Source organism: Saccoglossus kowalevskii, chromosome 4 (assembly GCF_978046115.1).
Source record: "Saccoglossus kowalevskii chromosome 4, keSacKowa6.1, whole genome shotgun sequence".
Classification (NCBI taxonomy): Eukaryota; Metazoa; Hemichordata; class Enteropneusta; family Harrimaniidae; genus Saccoglossus; species Saccoglossus kowalevskii.
Genome location: NC_140644.1, coordinates 26,633,747 through 26,655,663, shown reverse-complemented (window position 1 = coordinate 26,655,663; position 21,917 = coordinate 26,633,747). Strand labels below are relative to the sequence as shown.

At 34.5% G+C, this 21,917-nt stretch overlaps 1 protein-coding gene across 5 annotated transcripts in view; it reads right to left on the bottom strand.

Annotated features, from left to right (window-relative positions):
• Nucleotides 1–973: 973 nt before the first annotated feature.
• LOC100368228 (phosphorylase b kinase regulatory subunit alpha, liver isoform-like) overlaps nucleotides 974–21,917 on the bottom strand; it is a 54,645-nt gene continuing 33,701 nt past the window's right edge. For 2 of the 5 annotated variants that reach the window (XM_085498028.1, XM_078010493.2), the window contains 11 exons: nucleotides 20,441–20,632; nucleotides 18,142–18,376; nucleotides 16,835–16,913; nucleotides 14,805–14,831; nucleotides 12,339–12,575; nucleotides 11,370–11,499; nucleotides 10,965–11,063; nucleotides 7,675–7,778; nucleotides 6,310–6,486; nucleotides 5,506–5,763; nucleotides 974–3,730 (listed from right to left, as the gene is read on the bottom strand). In XM_085498028.1, coding sequence (XP_085354154.1) covers nucleotides 3,515–3,730; nucleotides 5,506–5,763; nucleotides 6,310–6,486; nucleotides 7,675–7,778; nucleotides 10,965–11,063; nucleotides 11,370–11,499; nucleotides 12,339–12,575; nucleotides 14,805–14,831; nucleotides 16,835–16,913; nucleotides 18,142–18,376; nucleotides 20,441–20,632 — 1,754 coding nt within the window. In that variant the 3' untranslated portion in view covers nucleotides 974–3,514. The remainder of the gene's footprint in view (nucleotides 3,731–5,505; nucleotides 5,764–6,309; nucleotides 6,487–7,674; nucleotides 7,779–10,964; nucleotides 11,064–11,369; nucleotides 11,500–12,338; nucleotides 12,576–14,804; nucleotides 14,832–16,834; nucleotides 16,914–18,141; nucleotides 18,377–20,440; nucleotides 20,633–21,917) is intronic. The other 3 variants (XM_085498030.1, XM_085498031.1, XM_085498029.1) reach the window with 2 other exon arrangements.

Below are 21,917 nucleotides of genomic sequence, written 5' to 3'. Positions count from 1 at the left end.
TCAATCATTTCTGCCACTCCAGACTGAGATCTTGGTCATGCATGGACACATTTCATTAAAACTTTGTATGTCCATTGAACGTAATTTGTCCTTCTTGCATATATTTTTTTATATACAAAATGGCCGATTGATGGCCATTTAGTTTTAAATGAATGCAGTTTTTGGAGCCATATTTCCAACGTGGCTGGATTTATCATTTGCAAACATTACACATAAATCATGAAACACAATTTCACATGTTTCAGTTTCAGAATCTGACATCTTTTATTTAATACGCAAATAAGGCAGAGTTGAGTTGTGAATATAATTTGAGGGAAACAAGGTGGTTTTGAAATGGCAGACTGATACATTTAGTAGTTACATTTTTAGGCTTGCCTATGGGTTGTTTAAACATAGGAGAAACATAACTATCTAAAAGCAGCCTAGGGAGAAAGAAATAAAAAAAATTTAATTTTTTTGGAGGCATACTCAAAGTTAATTTAAGATTAGCCTTTCAAACAAAAAGCTTGGTGATTAAAATTGGTCTGCTATTTGAGATACTCAATATGAAAACAATGTAATCCACAGTATTGAAGTTTATAATACTCAATCTGCAGTCCGATTCCAGAGCAGGTCTACTACGAGGTCAATTTAGATCTGATTTTTTTTGAGATATCAGAAATAATTAGATGAATGCATTTTCTTCATTAAACTAATGTCAGTTGATTATTCCAGGAATTCAGCCATTCCAAGTACACCTAAGAATCACTATGCAACTACGTGGCCAACCAAGAATTCTGTGTCATCACTGATTGATAATCTCCATGACATCAGTACATTGCCATGGCAACATGCATGCACAGACTGAACCATAGGCGAGGTCCGCTCACAACATTCAGACAAATTCACTAATCTTATTCATAGATTTTTCTACATTCTCACTATACTTTACAATTTTATCAAATTTCTAAGGATTTCGCTGATAAAAGAACACTTTTCTTTCAAAAAAAAAATCTTTATTTACAAATAAAACAATTTGCACTGCAAAATACACCCAGATATTTTTTTAGATGTTTTTTATACTGGTATTTATAATATACATCGTTGGGAATCCACTGAAGTGATGTACTAAGAGCTTTTGTCGTCATGACATTTACTTCATATCCTTGAAATGAAAGCATAACCTCAATACATGATAGTGTGAACTTACAAAATGTTATATAAATTACATAGCAATCGGTGAAAAACAACTATGGCAGTACACACACAAAAATAAGACTAATACCAGAAACAGTATTGGCTTTGATAATAATATAAAACTTTACAGTTTTGATCAAAAGGTACTACATTTGCAGTAAATATTCAGCTGACTGTGGTGAGACAATCCTCTTCACTCGGCAAGTCTGCTACAAGGTTAAGATTCAACAGTTTTAGCATGAGAAATAACCCAAATATACATGCTATAATACTATACAATAGACTTGCATAAAAGCTAAAAATATATGTGTTAAATATATGTCGTAGCATGTACAAGTCAGTTAAATAGAGTTACATGTACGTAAGCACATGCGCCTCTAATAGACAAAATATGGTGTACATCACTCAAGTGTAAATAGAAAAGAATTATTTTCAACAATACAAAATTTAAAGGGCATGAAGATACATAAGTTTATCACTTGCCAGCAAATGAACACTCATACACAATTTGAGTACTAAATTAAAATACTAAATCTATCAAACCACAGCAAAGTCCTCCCTTAATCTCTGCAACAATAATCTGTCTAGTTTCAGAAAAAATCGAACTGGACAATGACATACTAATTACAGATGTATAACTTGTTCCATAACAATATGAACAAGTACTGTGTATCACCAAAATATCAGATATATTTAAATATTATGTTTATATATTTAAATTGAAAGAATTATGTGTAATAATTATTTATGCAAGTTCCTGGCAACTTAAATTCCTTATGTTTGATTTTACTTCATAGTGAATTTTGTATTTTCATTATTTAAGACTAGGTATATGTTTGTTTTTATTGTGGGATATCAAAGAAATAATGGTATACAAGTTTAAGTGGGCCACATAGACTGACAATTCAGAGTAAAACTGCAGGATTCCCAAAACACATCACAATGAGGTAGGAAAATGGTGCTTACTCAAGTACTGTACAGTTAGTTACATGAAATGTAACAGGTCACACATACACATCAACAGGCTATTACTAAAACTCAATAAACAAGTTTCAAGTTAAAGCGACATCAGTCAGTTTTTGTGCAAAAATGGGAGATTTATTTCTAGCTTGTGTAATTTTGTTGTTGCTTGGTACTTTTTGTACATCAGAGTTTTCAAGGTTATGGCGGAACTCAAGACTAGTTTATTGATGAATACGGTAATCATTTTGCTTTATACAATTCAAGGCGGGGGGCGGAGGGTTGTCAATTGAAAAATGGGTTGTACAGATTCAGATTTCAAATTAAGTTGTTCCAATTTATTTTCAGAACTTGTCGGATTGTTTGCAGTGCTTGATAAAGAGAACTGACAGGTTATAGGAATCAAGACCAAATTACTTGCCCCCTCTGGAATGCATACCTATTCATATTTCAATTGAGTTTCCCCCCCTTTATTAAATGCAAAAATAATCTGTGCAGTAGGTAATTTAAAAAAAAATTAAAAAAAGTATCTTGTTGTTCCATACTGTAAAAAATAACATAAAAAAAGCACAATTCAATGTACTATTTACATATGAACTAAACATAGCAGTAAGACAGCAGTAAACATTTACTACCATTATGCTTGATAACTACAGCATAAAGATCCAGCCGGGAGTTAGAGAGTGAGAATGTGCCATTAAAAACACAAATAATAATCCTTCATTTTAGTAGCAGCCTTCAGTATCATACACATATTTAAGTATAAAAAGAAAGAATAGGTATCTGTGACAACTGCAGAACAATGATTTCTCAACAAAAGCTGGCTAGAACCTGATAAATATTGCTTCTAATTTACCAATTTATGGCAACCTCTGCCACATAGGTTACAGCTTTCATACACACCATCTTACATACTTCCACAGGGGTTTTTTCCAGAAAAAAACTGCAAGATGGAGTACTGCAATTCAGCGGCGCCACCAAGTGGGGGAGATAGGGTTCTCCCTACCAGGATGTGGAGTTTTTGATAATTTTAAGTTAAAATGGCTTCCTTGGGGCCAAAATTAATATCAGACAGGTCACAGTTGAAGACTGAGGCCACATGTGATCCCTGGTCAATCGGAATTTTATGGTTGCCTGAGGATCTGCTCCCCAGGGCTGCATGGCCATGGCATGAGGCTGCTGCGCCACTGTTCCCTTGTTTAAAAAAATCCCTGTTCCATGACAACAACTATGGTACATGTACCATATTTCTGCATTAGAAACACATTACTGTCATGTTAAAGAAATTACTTAGGTGGGATTCGAAACACACCGAAATTTTCGTCTACAACTGGTAACTTTATAATTTACAGGGTATTTACTGCTTGTAACAGTATCCTTAGCTGATGACACAGTCATTTTTATGGTCATGGAAATGTAGCATAATGGCTGCTGACTTTGCAAGATATGTCATGGTACCATAGCGTCCACTCGGTGCACTATCGTAAAAATGTTGACAGATGCCAGCGCTTCCACCGCATAATGGCACATCGGGTTTAGCAAACGAGGGATCTTTACGTACACAGCATAGCGTGGCATCACCATCAACCTCAGCCTGTAATGACAATGCAGTAAAACAAGATTCAGACAGAACTCTTTACAAAGAGTATGGTACATGTACATCATTCATCTCCTAATAAGCTATAATTGTCATACACTGACATACCAGTTAAATTTGGACTCAAGCTCATGTGAATTGAAACACAGTTTGTGCTAGTAAAAAAAAATAATGTTTTGAAATGTGTGTCTTAATAGTAGCAATATATACAAGGAAATTATTCTTTTCTTGCGCACAAAAATACTTTTCATCTGATAAAATTGGCCATGATTTGATCTAACATCAAAGGTTGAATGAGAAGTTTACAAACATAATAAATTGACTTGGGTGGAGTTTGTGCTACAGGCTGCAAATTAAAGGATTCAATCTTACTTTTCTTTTTTTTTTGGATTGCTGCAAACTGAAAGTTTATATTTAACCATAGACCCTCTAAAAGAGGGTCTATGATTTAACTTTAGAGAATATAGTAGATATGTGAACTAATTGAAAGCACAAGTTTTTATGATAGTCAAGTTTATACAAGTGTCTATGTGTACATTGAGTATGCTGTGTTGATTTCATGACAAAAAGGAGGGTGTATGGAGGAGGGGGGTGATTTTATGACCCTTGTTCTACTATTTGAGCACAAATGTACAAGTTTCCATGGCTGTTACCATTCTGAGATATCGCAGAATGCATCTATGGATACTAACCGAGACAAAATAAATAATTTTTTCTCAGTGCGTTTGAATAAAATAGAAATGCTATTCATTTAAAAAAAATGTAATCTAGTAAACAGTGTTCTCACCAGATTCTGTTTTTGTGGGGCCATAAAGGCCCATTGTTTGAAAAAAGCAAGGCCATAAATTATAAAATAGGGCCGGGGGTAAATTGGTTAGGGAAATGTCCACCTACCTGTCAAAGGATGAAAATTTCCATGGTGTAACCATTAATGGGTAAATAAAATTGGATCAAGGTAAAATTGCGGCCCTTATTAGTTAACATTTATAAATAATCATACAGTCATCACACATTAGTTTAACATATGTTTATTCCATTACTATTAGTTTTCAAATTATTACTTCCCCCGTGTCATAGCAGCATTATTTTTTGAAAATACACACCAACTACAGTACATGTACATCAAATTTTCATCATCCGAGTATTTCAGCCATGGATGAGTTGTTAATCAACTTCGCTGAAATCGTCGATGTTCCTTGGCTTCATTATTAGTGACACTCCCCACAGTCACCGCTATGCTACCAGACTCAATACCATCGGCATTTTGCGTGTCTGCTGGAACATTTTCTAAAGGTATTGATTCTGTCGCCAGGGTTTTCAGTCCATACTTTGAGCATCATGTACCGAATCAGGGTTTTGGCAAATTCCAAAATCAATAAAGTCTGTGGCGTTTTGGTTTGCTCATGGCGCCCATTCCATGAGGCTTGAAATGAGTTGCGTATATTGCAAGACATTGCTCAATTGTGGGACCCCTCTAGGAAATGAATTACTACGTTGATAGCGCCACTATATAGTCAAAATGGAAAGCCGTTTGGACGCAATTTTTTTTCTGCGCCAAATGTGGCCCAATTTAATTGAAATTTTGCGCCAAATTTTGAAATATTGCGCAAATGGCGAAAGGGCACAGCCTGGTGAGAACACTGAGTAAACATCACTGCACACAATTGTTCATTTATGGGAACCCAAAATTATAGTGACCCTCCACCTTTGCCTACAAAATCAACACCATTATATGCATAGTAAACCCTAAATATGTCTATTTCCTTACTTACCTGTTGTTTGAGAAATATCTCATTTGCCTCGTACACTAGTTTATCAACTGCAATAATACCACCAAGATTTGTAGCGTAATCATTCTCTACAATCAATGACATCACCATCAATGCTTCTACAAGGAGTTGTCGATATTCAGGTTGTGGTACACGATTTAACACAGTCTCCACACTCAGGGCAAACTTGAATTCCCCTGCAGTCATTTCACTTGTCATTCCCTGCCACAGCATGTGGCCCTCAATGGACAGTCCTTGACACTGAAATGGAAGACAAACCACCTGTAACCATATTCAAGTTTATAGGTATATCATGTTGACATTAAAAATAGCACACCATCAGAGCTGTATGCCAAAATATGCGATTTTGTCTGTTCAGATTTATATTTATATTTTACATGCAGTTTTTTGTGGCTTTTTTTTTTGAGAGACACTGAAGTATAAAGTGTTATTTTTGTTGTTGTCATGCTGTTTTCCCCAAGGGTCTCATAACTACATAAACATGTGTGTTGTGGATGCTAAGGATATGCATGGGAGCTGTGGTGTCAAAGTGGAAATGCAAGTGCCACAGTCGCTCTACAGTGTATTTCACAAATAATGGACCCGCCAATCCACAATGTTATGAGGATTGTTACTCTTTATTTGACTATACACGTAATGTTACCGTACAAAAAAGTAGTCAGCTGAGTAGAATTAGTTCACTTACTCTATGTTTGTATCTTTGACAAATTTCTGTATTGATTCCATTGGTTATCATACAAGCAAGGGTCAATAGTTTAAAATACCCCTATACTACATTATTATTACCTTCTCAAGTACTTTCCATAATTTTTCATAGAACCCTACTGGCACCCTGTTCAATGCTCCATCAAGACGTCTCCTACGTAACCACTGACCCTGTTTTTCTGATGGCAAGACTTCTTCAAGTTTTTCAATGCTGGTACCGGGTGGTGACATTGGCTGGATCACACTACACCTACGTGTCTATTGACATAGGAATGAGAAAGATAGAATTTGTAAACGTTTATTATCACTCGTTCTCACTGGCTGCTCACAAAAACATACACGATTACAGCACTTACGAACAATATTGAAAATGGACACAATGAAAACATAATTTTTATCAGAGACGCTGTGGTTTTCACACAGCGTATGTAAACAGTTCATTTTACAGGCATTACATATACATATACTACTATGAGCCAAATATCAAACATGATGCAGCGTTACGACTAGGCTTTTTACTATTAGTTTAATACCTTTTTTTTTATCACAAGTTCACAATATAGTCTTTTTTATAGTCTGCACTTCACAAGATTGGAACAAAAATAGCCATTTTTTTTTAGTAAATACTGTCTGTTGGCTCCAAAATTAGGGTTCATTCCCAGAATGAAAGAATATAAGAACAAAGTACAGACAAATTTGGACTAGAAAGTGGTGGTGGAAAGGTTAAACAAATAAACAAATCTCAATGCCATTCAGCAGTGTCTACAATAAATGATGTTCACATATTAAAAGTTAAACCATGCCAAATAAAGGTATACGCCTTTAATTATACCAGTATATATATAGATGAGTTTACACGATTGTCATTTTTTTTCCTTTTGCTATCCATATACTGGTATACCAAAAAGTAATATACATTTGGGCAGAAGCATCACACCATGTATGTCATGAAATCAATTGCCATACACAGACTACTTTCTATAGTACTTAATACCAATAGATGATGCTATATGTACAAGTTGACAATCCACTGGGCATAAATTATCTCTATTTCTATAGGAATTACATTATCTACAAACATAAACATAAATGTAAAGTTTTTATTTATATGGTGACATCAATTTCTTCACTCCCGACTTTTATTTTATAATTTCTTGAAAAGACAACATTGTTAGCTACCTCCCCAATCAAGCTATGTACTGTAATATCTTTTATTTTAGCCGAAATTAATTTTTGCTCAAAATACATTTTGGTTGGTTTGTATGGCATTTATTTGACTGAATTTTTACGAGTTGAATGTAAAACAGAGAAAAATCTAATTATTTTACTATATTTTTTTTCACTGATTCATCGCTTCAGCAAAATTAAATTCCAAGGAAAATAAAGTATTCTACAGTATGACAATTAGTTATATTCAATGATGGAACATTATGATATTCACAGTACCTTGACTTCATGTTTGATTCTTGCAATGCCTGTTATCTCTTCCTTAGGTAACCCTATGATTGATAACTGCCTAGCCTGGCTGTGATTTGTAATTGTAGGATGAACTGCAAATGAAACAATTTAACACATTATACCAAAGAATGTAAATTACAACCAACATGATTAAAATGCAGATGATTTTCTATGGAAAATCAAACTAACGAAAAGAAAGAATACATGATAAACAGATTAAATCACAATTTCATACAGGGGTTATTACGCAGATTCTGCAAAGTATAATCACAGACAGTACAACACGAGTATCAACATATGTGTGTATATTTTGGGGATATTTTGTGATAACAGTATTATCAGCCAAACTGATTGAAGAAAGTATTTTTTCAAGATAGGCTTTGTTTTAGTAGCATTTGATCCATTTTGGAAATATCACATCATCAGTTCTTATTTGCGATTATTACTTTCCCAATATTAGGATACTGACATAAATAAATATACACACACATATATATATATATATATATATAAAAGGATATGATGACAGATGTATAATACATTACATGAAGTATCAATTACTGTTAAAAAGTAATAGATTTATGAAGTATAAAAACTGTAATATTCATTACACGTTATACCTCATAAGGCATATTCTGTAACTATGATTGTGATTGTGATAAAATTACTGTGGCGAGCGTGTGGACAGTGATGGGGTGTGATTGGCTGAAATGAGTAAAACTGTGCCAAAAATGCATTTCTATAACCAACATTGTAGTTCGAAATTGACTGATTCTATTAGCATTGATTCTATAGGAGCTGAAAAAATAATAAAAAAATAAAAGTGATTTTTTGAGTCATTTTTTTGATCAACAAATAAGCACAGGGTGCTCAAAATAGTCCAAAATGTTTTCAATAACTTTTACTGATGACAAGTTACATAATTAGTATGTATTTTGAGAAATCACTGTGTCCATGTGCAGTTTGAAATGAAACAATTTTAAACACAATACAATAACGCACAGGACTCATTCCTGCAAGAAACAAGTAGTGCCAAACTGATTGTCAATTGAATTGTTTTGCGATAGATGTAATTTCAGGGCATTTATACATGTAATATATCTCAGTTTCATTGAGGATTATTTTGTAAAAAAATTGCTTTTATCTATTGGTAAAAAGTAGTTTTAATATTGCTTCGACGATGGCCTGTGAAGACAGACTTTGGATTTCATAAAATACACTATCATTTGGTCAACAAGTCATTGAAAATGACACAATCCCCGTAAAATTTTTGACAGTTCTCTTTGTGCTCGTCATATTAAAGCAGAGGGGTTGCCGCGAGCGTGTCCTTGAAACTTGAGTTCCAAGTGGCGTATACAACAGATTGTTTATTTACATCAAAACACGTGTTCCGTGTAGTAGTAATATGGCCAAAAATAAAAACAGCCGTTATTCGGCCATCTTTGATCTGATTATGAAACACACTGATATGTATGATGTATCTGCTAAATACGAATGAAAATGGTACATAAATTGTGGCCAAAAAGTCAGATGGCTGTCAATCGGCCATCCTTGACCAGATTGTGAAACAAATTGTCATGGACATGCATCCTAACATGTATAAAGTACATGTATGTGCCAAATTTGAATGAAAACTGACAGAGCACGTCCAAGATACCACATAAAAAAAACAAAAACGAGATGCCTGCCAGTTGACCATCTTTGATCCAATTGCGAAATAAATCGTCATGGACATGTATCCTAACATGTATAATATATGTACCAAGTTTGAATGAAAACTGAGAAAGCATGTCCAAAATACAACATTTTCAAAAAACTGATAGCTGCCAGTTGTCCATTTTAAATCGAATCGCTAAACCACTGCATGTGCATATGTCCCACATAAGGTACTAGGCACATGCAAAGAATGAATGGAATCGGCCCACAGGATTCTGAAATATGACTCTAGACAGACTGACTCTAGACAGACTGACGCACAGACGGACTGACGCACAGACGGACGAACGCACAGACGGACGGACAGACTCAGGAACTCACGGACGGACGGACGGACAGACTCAGGAACTCACGGACAGTCGGGGACTTGTATCCTAAAATATATGATCTATGTACTAAATTTGAATGAAAACTGACTAAGCATGTCCAAAATACAACAATTTTAAAAAACAAGATGGCTGCCAGTCGACCATCTTTCATCCAATTGTGAAATAAATCGTCATGGACATGTATCCTAACATGTATAATCTATGTACCAAGTTTGAATGAAAACTGACAAAGCATGTCCAAAATACAACATTTTCAAAAAACAAGATGGCTGCCAGTCGGCCATTTTGAATCGAATAGCTAAACCACTGCATGTGCATATGTCCCACATAAAGTACTAGGTACATGCAAAGAATGAACGGAATCGGTCCAAGGGATTCTGAGATACGACTCCGGACGAACGCACGGATGGACGCACGGACGGACAGAGACCGAATTATAAGTCTCGAACGGGGACTAAAAAGCAGGCAGTGGTATGATGAAATTATGGCTTGCTTTATGCCCAAGACCTGAATGTACACATGTCAATTCATACGTGGCGTACAGGCACATATCAAGTTACAGAATATGATCCTTAAAACTACAACATCATAGTCAGGATGGTTCATACAAGTGTTGCCATGGCAATGCACAATTGGATTAAAATCTGAAGGCACTGCTCAGTTTTTCCCAGTTTTTGAACATTAAATCAATTCATTGGGAATAGAGAATGTATCCTGGGAGAGGTCATCTGAAGAAATTTGCCAATCGATCAGAGGATACCTTATTGAAATAACTAAAACTTTTCTATGCATATAACGCAACTCCCTATTCATTGTTAAAACTGAAATAATTTAAGACTTTAATTAGATTGAATAATGCCAACCACTTTTCTGAGTCACTGCAGTGCCACATATACATATATACACAAGACTTGATACGACAGATTACATTATCTAAACTAATTTACACGTATTAATAAAGTATGAAAGGTGTGACACCAACAGTGAGATAGAAACCAATGAGTCACCAATGAAAGACATACCAGATGAATCAAAGTGACGCAGGCCCTCATCAGGTGCTAGCGAATTGAAGATGAATGTAAAAAGATTCATATATTTATTGCAATAACCCTGTATTAAAATCACAATGCAGGTAGCACCAGAGAGTCATCTTCTCATCAACACTCAAAAATCATGAAATATCAAACATCCCACATGGCTGAGGAGGCAATGAAAAAAATAGAGGATACATACCACTTGTAACACCAAACTCTTTTCCACTCAGTATATGTTGAAGCAAACATTTTATTTCATACGGACTGAGATTCATTAGATGTTCATATGCTTCTTCACCTGTCAATGGATAAACACATGGTAAAGGTATGATGTACACAATTATGCTGATGTAGTGTTCTACATCTACAACCTGGATATGGAGAAAAGCAACTGTTCTCCTTGAGAGCGAAGCGAGCACAAGTGGTCATGTTTTGGCTGCTGCTACAAGACTGATGCGTGAAATGTACTCACAAAAAACATGCATCAATTGTTAAACTGAAGCTGCTCATAAAACAATGGTCCATACAAGTATCAACTTATGTAAACACAATGAATAGAATAATAATAAATAATAAATGTATTAAAAGTATTCTAGTGACTGACCTGTACATTCTAAAGTCCTTGCAAGCTCTGTTGACATGACTTGTATAATTAGACCAACTCGTAGACGTAACATTTCATTAAACAGAGCTGGCTCAGTCTTGATGAAAGCTGCTAGGTAATACAATATTTCCTGTGATGGGTACAAAGTAAAATATGTAATGAGAACAATACTGTGACTACAAAAAAATTAATCCACCTATAAAGTGTCAACGTCATAATCTTATGGCAAGGTAAAAATACTTTATTTTGGCTGGAATTAATTTTCTCTGTATGGACTTTTTGGGTGTTTAGTATGGAATTTATTTTCACTGATTCGTGATGAGTTGAATGTAAAATATAGAAAAAAAGGTATATTCACTGGATTTTATTTTCATTGAATCATTCTTTAAGCGAAAATTAAATCCAGGCGAAAATAAGTATTCCACAGTACTAGTATACAACTTTAATACCAGTGTGAGCACAACTGATATCTTCACTGTATAAAATATACAAACTTGCTTGTTTGCAGAGTGCACAGATTTTGATGCAATTATCTTCAAGTTGGTGTATATGATAGTATGAGGCAAATCTATATTTCATGAAAGGCACAAAAATAAACTTCACTGGAATCAGGGCAATTGCATTTTATGCCTCTTTGAAGTTCAAGCCCAGCGCAAAGAGTCCCTGAAGGGCCCCCCCCCCATGTGATTGTACACGACCATACAAATAACTATACATGTCCTGAAGAAGAACATATACAAATTGACATAAGGTAGTCGCACTGGAGAAACAGGTTTGGGATTAAACTTATGGGTGAGGGGTCCCTAAGGAATAATGCAGTATACTATTAAACTTAGCTGTATTATCACACTTAATTAATACCTGTGCGAGCACTGCTATCTCCACCGCATGCAGTGTATTATTAAATTTACCTGTGTGAGTACTGCTGTACTGCTATCTCCACCGCATACAGTGTATTATTAAATTTACCTGTGTGAGTACTGCTGTACTGCTATCTTCACCACATGCAGTGTAGATGATTTTCTTGAGTTCATCAGGTGGCAGAGGAGCAGTTATAACTTTCTCTCTTGGTTCTGGTGGCATTCCTACAGTCAGTTGTTTCTGTCTAACAATGAGATCAGTAGCTGCCTGTGCTAAATCTTCAACTCTTTTACCCAGCATTCCTGCTGTATGGCGCACAATGGACCAGTGTTTCATGTGACCAGCCTAGAAAGATAACGTTTTATTTAATCTAATCAAAGATAAAATTGATCATGTAACCACTTTTTATTCACTATTAAAGAGCAGATTTGTTACCTATTTCTAAGGGAATTAAACTGAAATATTGGACACAATTTAGATCAACTGTTTTGAAGATTTTTACACCAGATTATTTTCAAATTTCCACATTACTCTGACTTAAATGATAATTTTGGACCAATGTTTACATGTTTAAATCTTGTCAACAGCAATGTCCAACAGCAGGCAGTGTATTGACATAAATGAAGCATGGTAATATGAACCGAAAGAAATGATATATACAGCTAGAACAATAGACAATCAACTTTACATGTCACGATGATACGTTACATTGACACAAATACTGAATACTAAGTGCATTTATCTTTTTTCTACTGATCATATCACACACAGTTTAGTATAAATTGACAATGTCATATAAACAGTAAAATTTAAATTATCTTTAATGTTACAATAATATTAAATTAGAGATAGTGATTTTTGGTTTTCAATTAATCAAAGTTCATGTATGTGCGGCTTCATTGTGGGATGAGACTTCTAACAGCATTCAAGCATATTCTTTAAACACGTTGCTGTACATTTGTATTATTCCATACATTATGGCAGGCACACAGTGGTATGGTTGCCAATGGTTACAGCAGGCAGCAAAATAACTTGATTGTGAAAACTGCTATCTCCCTATCAATTTCCCTTGAAACATTGCAAAACATCTTGGAAGATTCTTAGCAATGTTTGTTATGACTTTGCATTCAACGATTTGTAAATTGCAAATGAATAGTACCACCATACTTGTTTGAATTAGAAATTTAATTGTATGCCTATGATCACATAATTGTGTTCAAGTGAACTTGCATTTTAGTAATATTCACGTAATCTCTTGAAATCTTATTGTTGAAAAGTGTTTTCACAGAGATACAGTTCCCAGAAAAAAAAACTGCCGTTTACGAGCATCATTTTCAATGTGATTCAGAACAGGGCTAGTCAACAGTTGTCATTTGAATATGGATGAAATTGTCTCACGATATTCAGCCATATGTACAATTACCATTAAAATTATCATTCTCACCAAACACACAAGTTTCATGGGTAAAACAAACAAAAAACTCGATTTTATCACCCTTGGTGAAAATAGTCTATGGTCGTCAACTTGAAGGCTTGAAAGTGCTTAAGTCATAACAAACACCACTACAAATTTTCAAAAGGTATATTGCAATATTCCAAGACAAACTGATAGGAAGCTAGAAATATTTATATAGTTATATTTATATTAATATTTATAAATAGCATTTAATTCTATAATTCATGATATTCTTAGAAACCACAATTGTCAATCCAAAATGAAATTGAAATCAGGTTTCTCATAGTTATAACACAACTATGTATTTATTGGTAAAATCCAAAAAAGCGTGATATGCCTTTTTATACTTGTATCACAGTATGTCATCATATGACTTGTCAACTATGAATAGTATTAGGTTAGTAAAATAAAAATAAAACAAACCCCAACATAAAAAAAGACACGTTAAATAGTTATTTTGGTTAAAAAACAGCATTAAAGACATTATTTTAACAAAATGAGTGGCAATACCATTTTTCTCCTAAACAATGAAATTCACTGCACAGAATCACCAGACAGTTGTATTACCCTCCCCCCCCCAAAAAAAAACACACACACTGATTTGTTTTTTTTAGTCCTGTCAATGTGAACACTAAGAAATAAATTGAATGATGAATTCAATGAATATCTACTCAACCCAAAAGAGCATGAATCTAATGCATGCAGTGCATAGAAAATATTTTTTTTTTGGGTCAAAAATAATACAACTGCTGGAGAACAATCATACTGTTGAAATGTACACATACATGAATCTGAATTTAACAACTATGAAAGAAGCTATTTTACTGGAGAGCAGAAAGTCACTGGAAGTAGACTGCTGTGTTTAACATATTGGAAACATGCTGCAAACCACAGTGTCTTCAGTATTATGATTTTTTTAGAAGCCAGATTAATCTAACTGAATTCACACATCAATCAAATCGTCATGCACTAAAGCAACAACAATAGCACATTACAATCGTGTGCAAACACAGTAGGCAGCACGGCAAGCAGCGAGTCAATTTGAGTAGGTGAACTATAAGAAGTTATGTTACTACTGGGGTAAAAACCGAAGAAACACACCAAAAATGAACAGTTACCTTAACTTCATTGCTATCACGAGCCGCCTGAGATCAACACCACAAAAACAACTATTAATATTTACATTGATGAATGAAATGCAATAATACAATATAGAATACAATGCAATATAGACTGAATAATTTATGAAACTTAATATATATCTATTTAAATCAATCTTTTCAGACTAAAATATGTACTTTACTACGGTGTCAGATATTTGTACGTGAAGGAAAACACAAATAATTGTAGCAGCGAATTATTCATTGAGGTCCTTAAGATAAGATCGAAGAAATGCATCCTTGTCAGCGCCCTTGCAAATATTTGAATAGAGATAATTTAATGGCCTACAATGTCTGTTAGAAATCAATAAATTTTACTATTGTAAAAGGCATGCTTGAGAAGTTTTGAAGAAATGACTTGACAGGCAATTGTTCATGTTCATATTTTGCAACATTTTATAATTAATTTGATTTATAAACTGCATTGCATTCTTTACAACAGTTACTGATTTCATAATCAAAATAACTGATCAGTTTTCTAATTTGTAAAATTAAAAAAATATGAAAGAAAAAAAAAGTCCTAGTTGACCATTTCCAGGACACTGTATATCACTTTTTACCAAAAATTACAAAAATATTCACCAAAATTAGAGAATTGAACAAATCTAAGAGAGGTCTACCCAAGATACATATACAACAAGTATCAAAGAATTCAGGCTGGTAGTTTTCAAGAAGTCGAAAAAATAAAACATGGACACGGACGACGGACAATCAAAATCACAATCATGACCAAGTTTTATCACGACAAAAAAAGACTTGCAGATTCATTGTGTGAATGGGTAAAATACATCTCATCTGTTATTTTCTCTTGAAAAAAAATGCTAATCGTTCTTTAAAAAAGTTGTTGAGCAAAGTCAATGCCAATGGATCAAACTGTAACTTTGTTATTAATGAATTTTACTTCTGCAATACATTATCTGTTTGCAAATATTCAGCAACTGTTGGAAATACCACACTGAATTCTGATAAGTTAATGGCATTTATGACCTACATATGTCGCAGGTCAAAGGACATTATGGTTGGTCAATGCATGATAAAAAAACATGGCAGATATGGAATCGCTCATGTGTTCTAAAACACTTCACGATAATCAAAGAAACAACATTTTTTGTATATCAAATCATGACTGAATAACTAATTTTTGTGTGTCAGTCTATGGTAGTACCGGTAAAGATATTTTGATTTTTTCAATGTTCATAACACCACACAGTCACTTCAACGATTTTGTTTTCATTAATTAAAGCATAGATTAGTTTCGAACCATTGTTTCAAGAAGAAAAATCATGCAAAATTTTGGAAAAGAAAAAACAGCACAATTCTGTGATCAGTATGAAGCCAATAAATTACGAAAATCTGCTAAAATGTTTTCATGGTACAGTACATGTTGTAGAAGAGTTTAATTTTCATGGAATTGAGGGTGCAGAGATATTCACCAATTTGCGAATGAAACAATACAATTCTATTGTTATCGGTAACTTAGTTTTATTTTAGTGCATTTAGTTCTCAGCAAAATAAGTGAACATAAAACCCAGAGCATAAATCATTTTATATCATTCTGCGCCCATTGCTGCCTAATTTGCATTTCAATTTATGTTTTCAGGCCCACTGCATTGATACGTTGTGTAAGATTTGTCACCGCCAATGTGAAAACGGGACTTAGAACGTATATTCAGCAATGAATTAATCCCTATACAGTCCTAATACTAGCCTCCTTCATTACTTGCCAATCAACCAATGAGTCATGAGAAATGAAAAAGCATGACAAACAACGATGATGTAAAAATAATGCTGCAAAACAAGGCATATGTAAAGAAAGCATACAGCACACAAAATCACACCATTACTTGTCAAAACATAAACCCAACACATCCAAGATCTTTTTAAGTATTCAAGGTAATAGTGATGCAATTTGCAATATACCCCATACATCTTGCATGTGGAGATGACAAATGTACATGCACAAGTTCATAATAGGTTATTATTCTCACCTTGTAATAAAGTTCTATCAATAAGCTCTCTACTGTACATCCAGGGAGTCCTGTGATTTCAGTGTCCCACTTAGGTCCTCTGTTAATACACAAAATATGTATATTTTATTATATGTCAAATCATTTTCATCACACAAATTAAGATGTTGTTCAGGAACATCACAAAAATTCAAGAACACACAAAAATGGCTGACAAATAGTCTGCAAAAACACTACACACACAATACATAGTCAAATGAGTAAATGAAATATGTATGGCCTCCATGGTATACACATGCAGTGATGTCAGGCATTTCAAAAAGGGTGAGCAAACCTTGTGGCACCCATATCTGATACAAACTCTTGACACTTGTAAGAACCAGGTCCATGAAGCAAACAGAAATTCAAAGTGGTTTAGTGTTTACTGAACTATGCTTTCTAGTTTTAGTCAAGACTACTACTAATTAGTTATATTTATGTTTCAACCCCCGCGATTTGTTTAAACGAGAGAACAGGGGAGAAGCGCCCTTGTGCCATGGCCATGTGCCCCTTTAAAATTCTGATTAACCAGGACTCGCATGTGGCCAGTCTTCAACTGTGTCCTGTCTGATAGTAATTTTGGCTCTAAGGAAGCCATAAAATGCTCCATTTTAACTTTTAAATTATTAAAAACTCCACACCCTGGTAGGAAGAACCCTATCTCCCCCACTTGGTGGCGCTGCTGAATTGCAGTACCGGTACTCCCTCTTGTAGTTTTTTTCTAGAAGACCCCTGAACCTCACTACATCTCATTCACTGATTCCAGGGAGAATCTACTATTTCAGCTCAATACAAGTAAAGTTTATATAGTTCGATATCATACTTGGAGTTAAGTTAATTCTTTAGCTGTGACCTTATTTCCTACTTTGGTAGCCTGAATTTCTGGCAGATGACTCACCACCAAGGTATGCCTTGTACTCTGCCAAGCAAGGTAATCCAATGCTTACCGTACATTGATTTCAGTGAAGGTAAGTATAACTGAACATAATAAAATACAAAAATTCCCCCGGGGATAATTAAAAATTTTACATAGTGAAGTCATACTTGCTGTATCCTCTGCTCGCCTACCTTTACTACAATCTTCCATTGATTACTCAGACAGTGATAAAAACACAGAACTGTGAGATAGGGGGAGATTGACACCCATCACCGCACCCCCCGAATGGCCGATTTTATTGCCAGCTAAATTTATGAACTAGAGCCCGTTAGTCCACTGTGTTTAATCCAATACCCACATTGAATTTTGGTAAAATTTACGACACTAACATTTTGTGGTGACATGTACTTACTTGGCTACATAGAGATAATGTACAATATCTGCCTGTTCAGCCAATGATGTGGTGTCCTTTAACTGTTCAACCAGGTCAACAGGGTCCAATTCTTTGTACATGTTGATCACACTCTGGTCATCTGTCCAGCTTGGCCGAGTGGCAGGATGTTCAACCTCTCTGGTTTCAGACTTTTTACGTCGCAGTCTGGGAGAATGAGTTGGTGACCAGGTTCCAGGAGCAGGGATTTTAATTTCTGTTTTTGTTTTTTTTGTAATTAATTATATCAATTAGTTAGTTCATTATTTCCTGAAGTATCAACTTTCAACAGAAATGCATGTCAGCAAAACATGTACAGATATACAATGCATTATTCATTGTGCTATTTGTGTAAGTACATGCACTTCTATTTCAGGAAATATAAGCAATATATTGAGCAGATGAAAACATAGAAATTTGTCTGAAAATATTCACAGACAATATCATTCAAGTCTGGTTGTGATCAAAAGTTGACTTCAAGAAAAGTGGTCACTGTACAATCACACTGAGATAGTTGATTGATCAACTGACTGAGTTGGAGTTAAGCTTTCAAACAGATATTAATATTAATATTAAAGCTTAACAATCAACCAGGAGACACTGGATGTGTTAAATTCTGTTTTAGTACTGGATCTTTAACCTTTATATAACAAACCATAGATGGTGTTTTAGTGATGTATACTCCATCTTTTCACAAGTATATGAAAATAGTAGAAGAATAACCGAATAGAATTTCAATCTACTAGATCATACATGAATAATATGAAATCACTAATATTTGTACTGCATATATACAATACTTTAAATCATACAATAAACCAAATGGATAGAGGGGGTAACAGGTATTTAACAACTCAAAATTGAATGCCTGTTAACGCAGGACACCAACCCCTATAAAATAAAAACATGCCTGATAACAATAGTTAAAACAAATTAAAGCAAATTTTTTTACATGCGATACTGTGGACCAATTAGTATGCATTGGACAACATTTACAGGGAGACAATGAACATGAACAATGGCAGTGAATCAATGGTGAAATGAAATATCTGGGATTTTTGGGACACCCAGTGGAAAAGTCAGAAATGGGAACAAAGAAGCCATGGCAGGATGATTTTGCCTTCTACAGTGTTATCAAGAGCTGCCAATGTTATTCAGTCCTCTAATGATTGCTTTGCATAGCTTGCAGTTTATGTAAACTCAGAATTATATTCTGACAACTTGTCATTATCGCATCATTAATTCACAGAAGCGTGTTTTAATTTAGCCATGATTTGCACCTTGCTGATCTGTTAACTGCACCAACTAGTTTTTTATAAATATTCTGTGAAGAATTCTGAATGCCATCAGAACTAAATAAATCTGAGCAGTTCTTAGTATGGTTGATCATACAGAACTGACTTAAGACAACAATCTCAAAAATTATTTAAATATGCAAAAAAGCTTAATAATAATTTGAAAATTATTTGTGCCCATTTCTTTTCTCTCAAATAATTACTAAGCATATGTAGCACCAAAAAAGATCAGAAAATGCAAAATGAGCTCATTTAGTTTAAAGATGCTTACATGTAAATGGAATTGATCACCCCCCCCCCAAAAAAAAAAACAACAACAGTGGAGCATGAAAAGTTAATAGCTTTTGACTAAGTTCAAATGGCAGAAATTTGAATTGTCAGAGCCAGCATATAGTAATGTTTTTGTCATCTCCACTATACTTATGAATAAATCAATGGCATCGGAGAAGCACAGTGAACATGTAGATGAATTACAGATTGCATAATAATCTGGTAACCTAAAACTATATGTAGTGTGTTGAATTTCTAATTCTGTTGCAAGTACAAGAACAACTTCTGAGTTACATGTATCATTAGAGAAAAAGTTGTTGGTAGGCATTATCATGTCAAGAATAACAGTAACACAGGAAAGATGATTTCAAGCATTTTAAGCAAGAAGCAGATAGCATTTCTAAAACATAGTCGGAGATTATCAATAAAGATGAATGACTTTTCCAACACAACTCAACAAATGTGCATAAAGCCCCATTGTATGCGAACTCCAGCTAATATAACTAACTAATATTAAATGAAACGCTACATCAATGAGCACGAATAAAGGATGAAATGCTAAATCATCATATTGATTGACATAACAAGTTTATATTTCACCTGCTAATCTGATCTGATCATAATGAAATCAAAGAAAATAAGGACCTCCATGTCAAGTAAACTGATGAATAGAAGAACCACGTGCGAAACCCTGCTTCTGGTGAAAATATATCTACCTGTTTCGGTTTGGTCTACATGTACTGATCTAGTACGCTGTACTATTCCATGTACTGAACTCCTGCGTCTCATCTTTGAGCGAGCCGGCCCCGGTGCCGCAAGACTATCAGTTCTGTTGGGGGCAGGTAGATTGGGCTTGGGACATGTTGGAAAGAGTAGAGTTTCCATGTATCTGGAAATCTCCTCTCCACCTAGGAGACAATGCGTTGGAAGCAAATATTATTGCAGATGATAGAGAAGAGAAATGAATAGATTCTTAATACAATCATGCACAGCGATAGATTGGAGTTTTAGAAAGATGGAAGATAATTATCAGCAGAAGAGGAGGAAAAATTACAATGATGCAGGTTTTAGTGGGTGTGAGAGGTAAGGTCTACAGTCGTCATCAAAATCATGTACTCTACAGAAATGTTGTGCAAATTCAGACACTGGCAATGCAATTATTCAGTGACACCATAATACTGTTAAAAGATTAAGTTTAGTTTTACGTGATGGAGACTAACATTCTCAGTCATACACTGATGCCTATGGTACAACCTATACAGCAGATAGCATGCTCCATAGTACATATCGTAGAACAATGTACTGAGGAAACAACCAGACCACATATGAAGGCTTCATTGGACACCGGGAGTGGCTTTCAGTTTTTAGATAGCATAATTACTACCAATGATATCGTTTTAATGTTACCAGAAATATCCAATATGTCAATAAAAGAGCATGCACAAGAATGAAAACCAAAAATCACATGGTTATTGTCAAGTTGTTGAAGTTGAACTTCAGACACAAGCCCAAATCATGTGCATGCACTGTACGGAATAACTGAAACTCCCAGTCCAAGTGATATATTAGTTCTATATTTAGTGCTAAGTTAAAGTGAATCAGGCAAGAGTAATTACTCATGTTTTTAAAAAGCTGTAAAATAGTTCAAAGTGAAATCAACAAGGCCCTTTAAAGTCTTGCTTATTAAATATGATTGGAGGATTCCCACCAGCATTGTGAATACCAATTTGGCATAACAATAAGTTTCTTTAATACTGAAAGTGTGAAGCTTGAGAAGAAATGAATACTGGTACATTGTATATACAATTTAGAAAGACCAACAATCAAACTGTCTTTCTGTCAATCCAGCTATTGTTTAGATAATGCCTTGTTTCTTGTAGCCTGACAAAATCGATGCCAACAATTCTGCATGTAATGTAGTTTTTGTTGACATGTTGCTGACTAGTTTGCAATCTCAAGATTATTACATAGTTAGAATTGGTTAGCTCAAACCATTTTAACATGGGCATGTCAGTACATACATTATGCCGTTCATTATATAGCAATTTATAAATTGAATGAATAAATCGAAAGGCAATTGCATCAAGATCTTATACTAATATTCAACAGACACTACATCTATTTACACATTAAATTTTGATGAGCTAAGCTCATTTCCTACGGCTATACTAGTTCTATCTTCTTACTGACCTG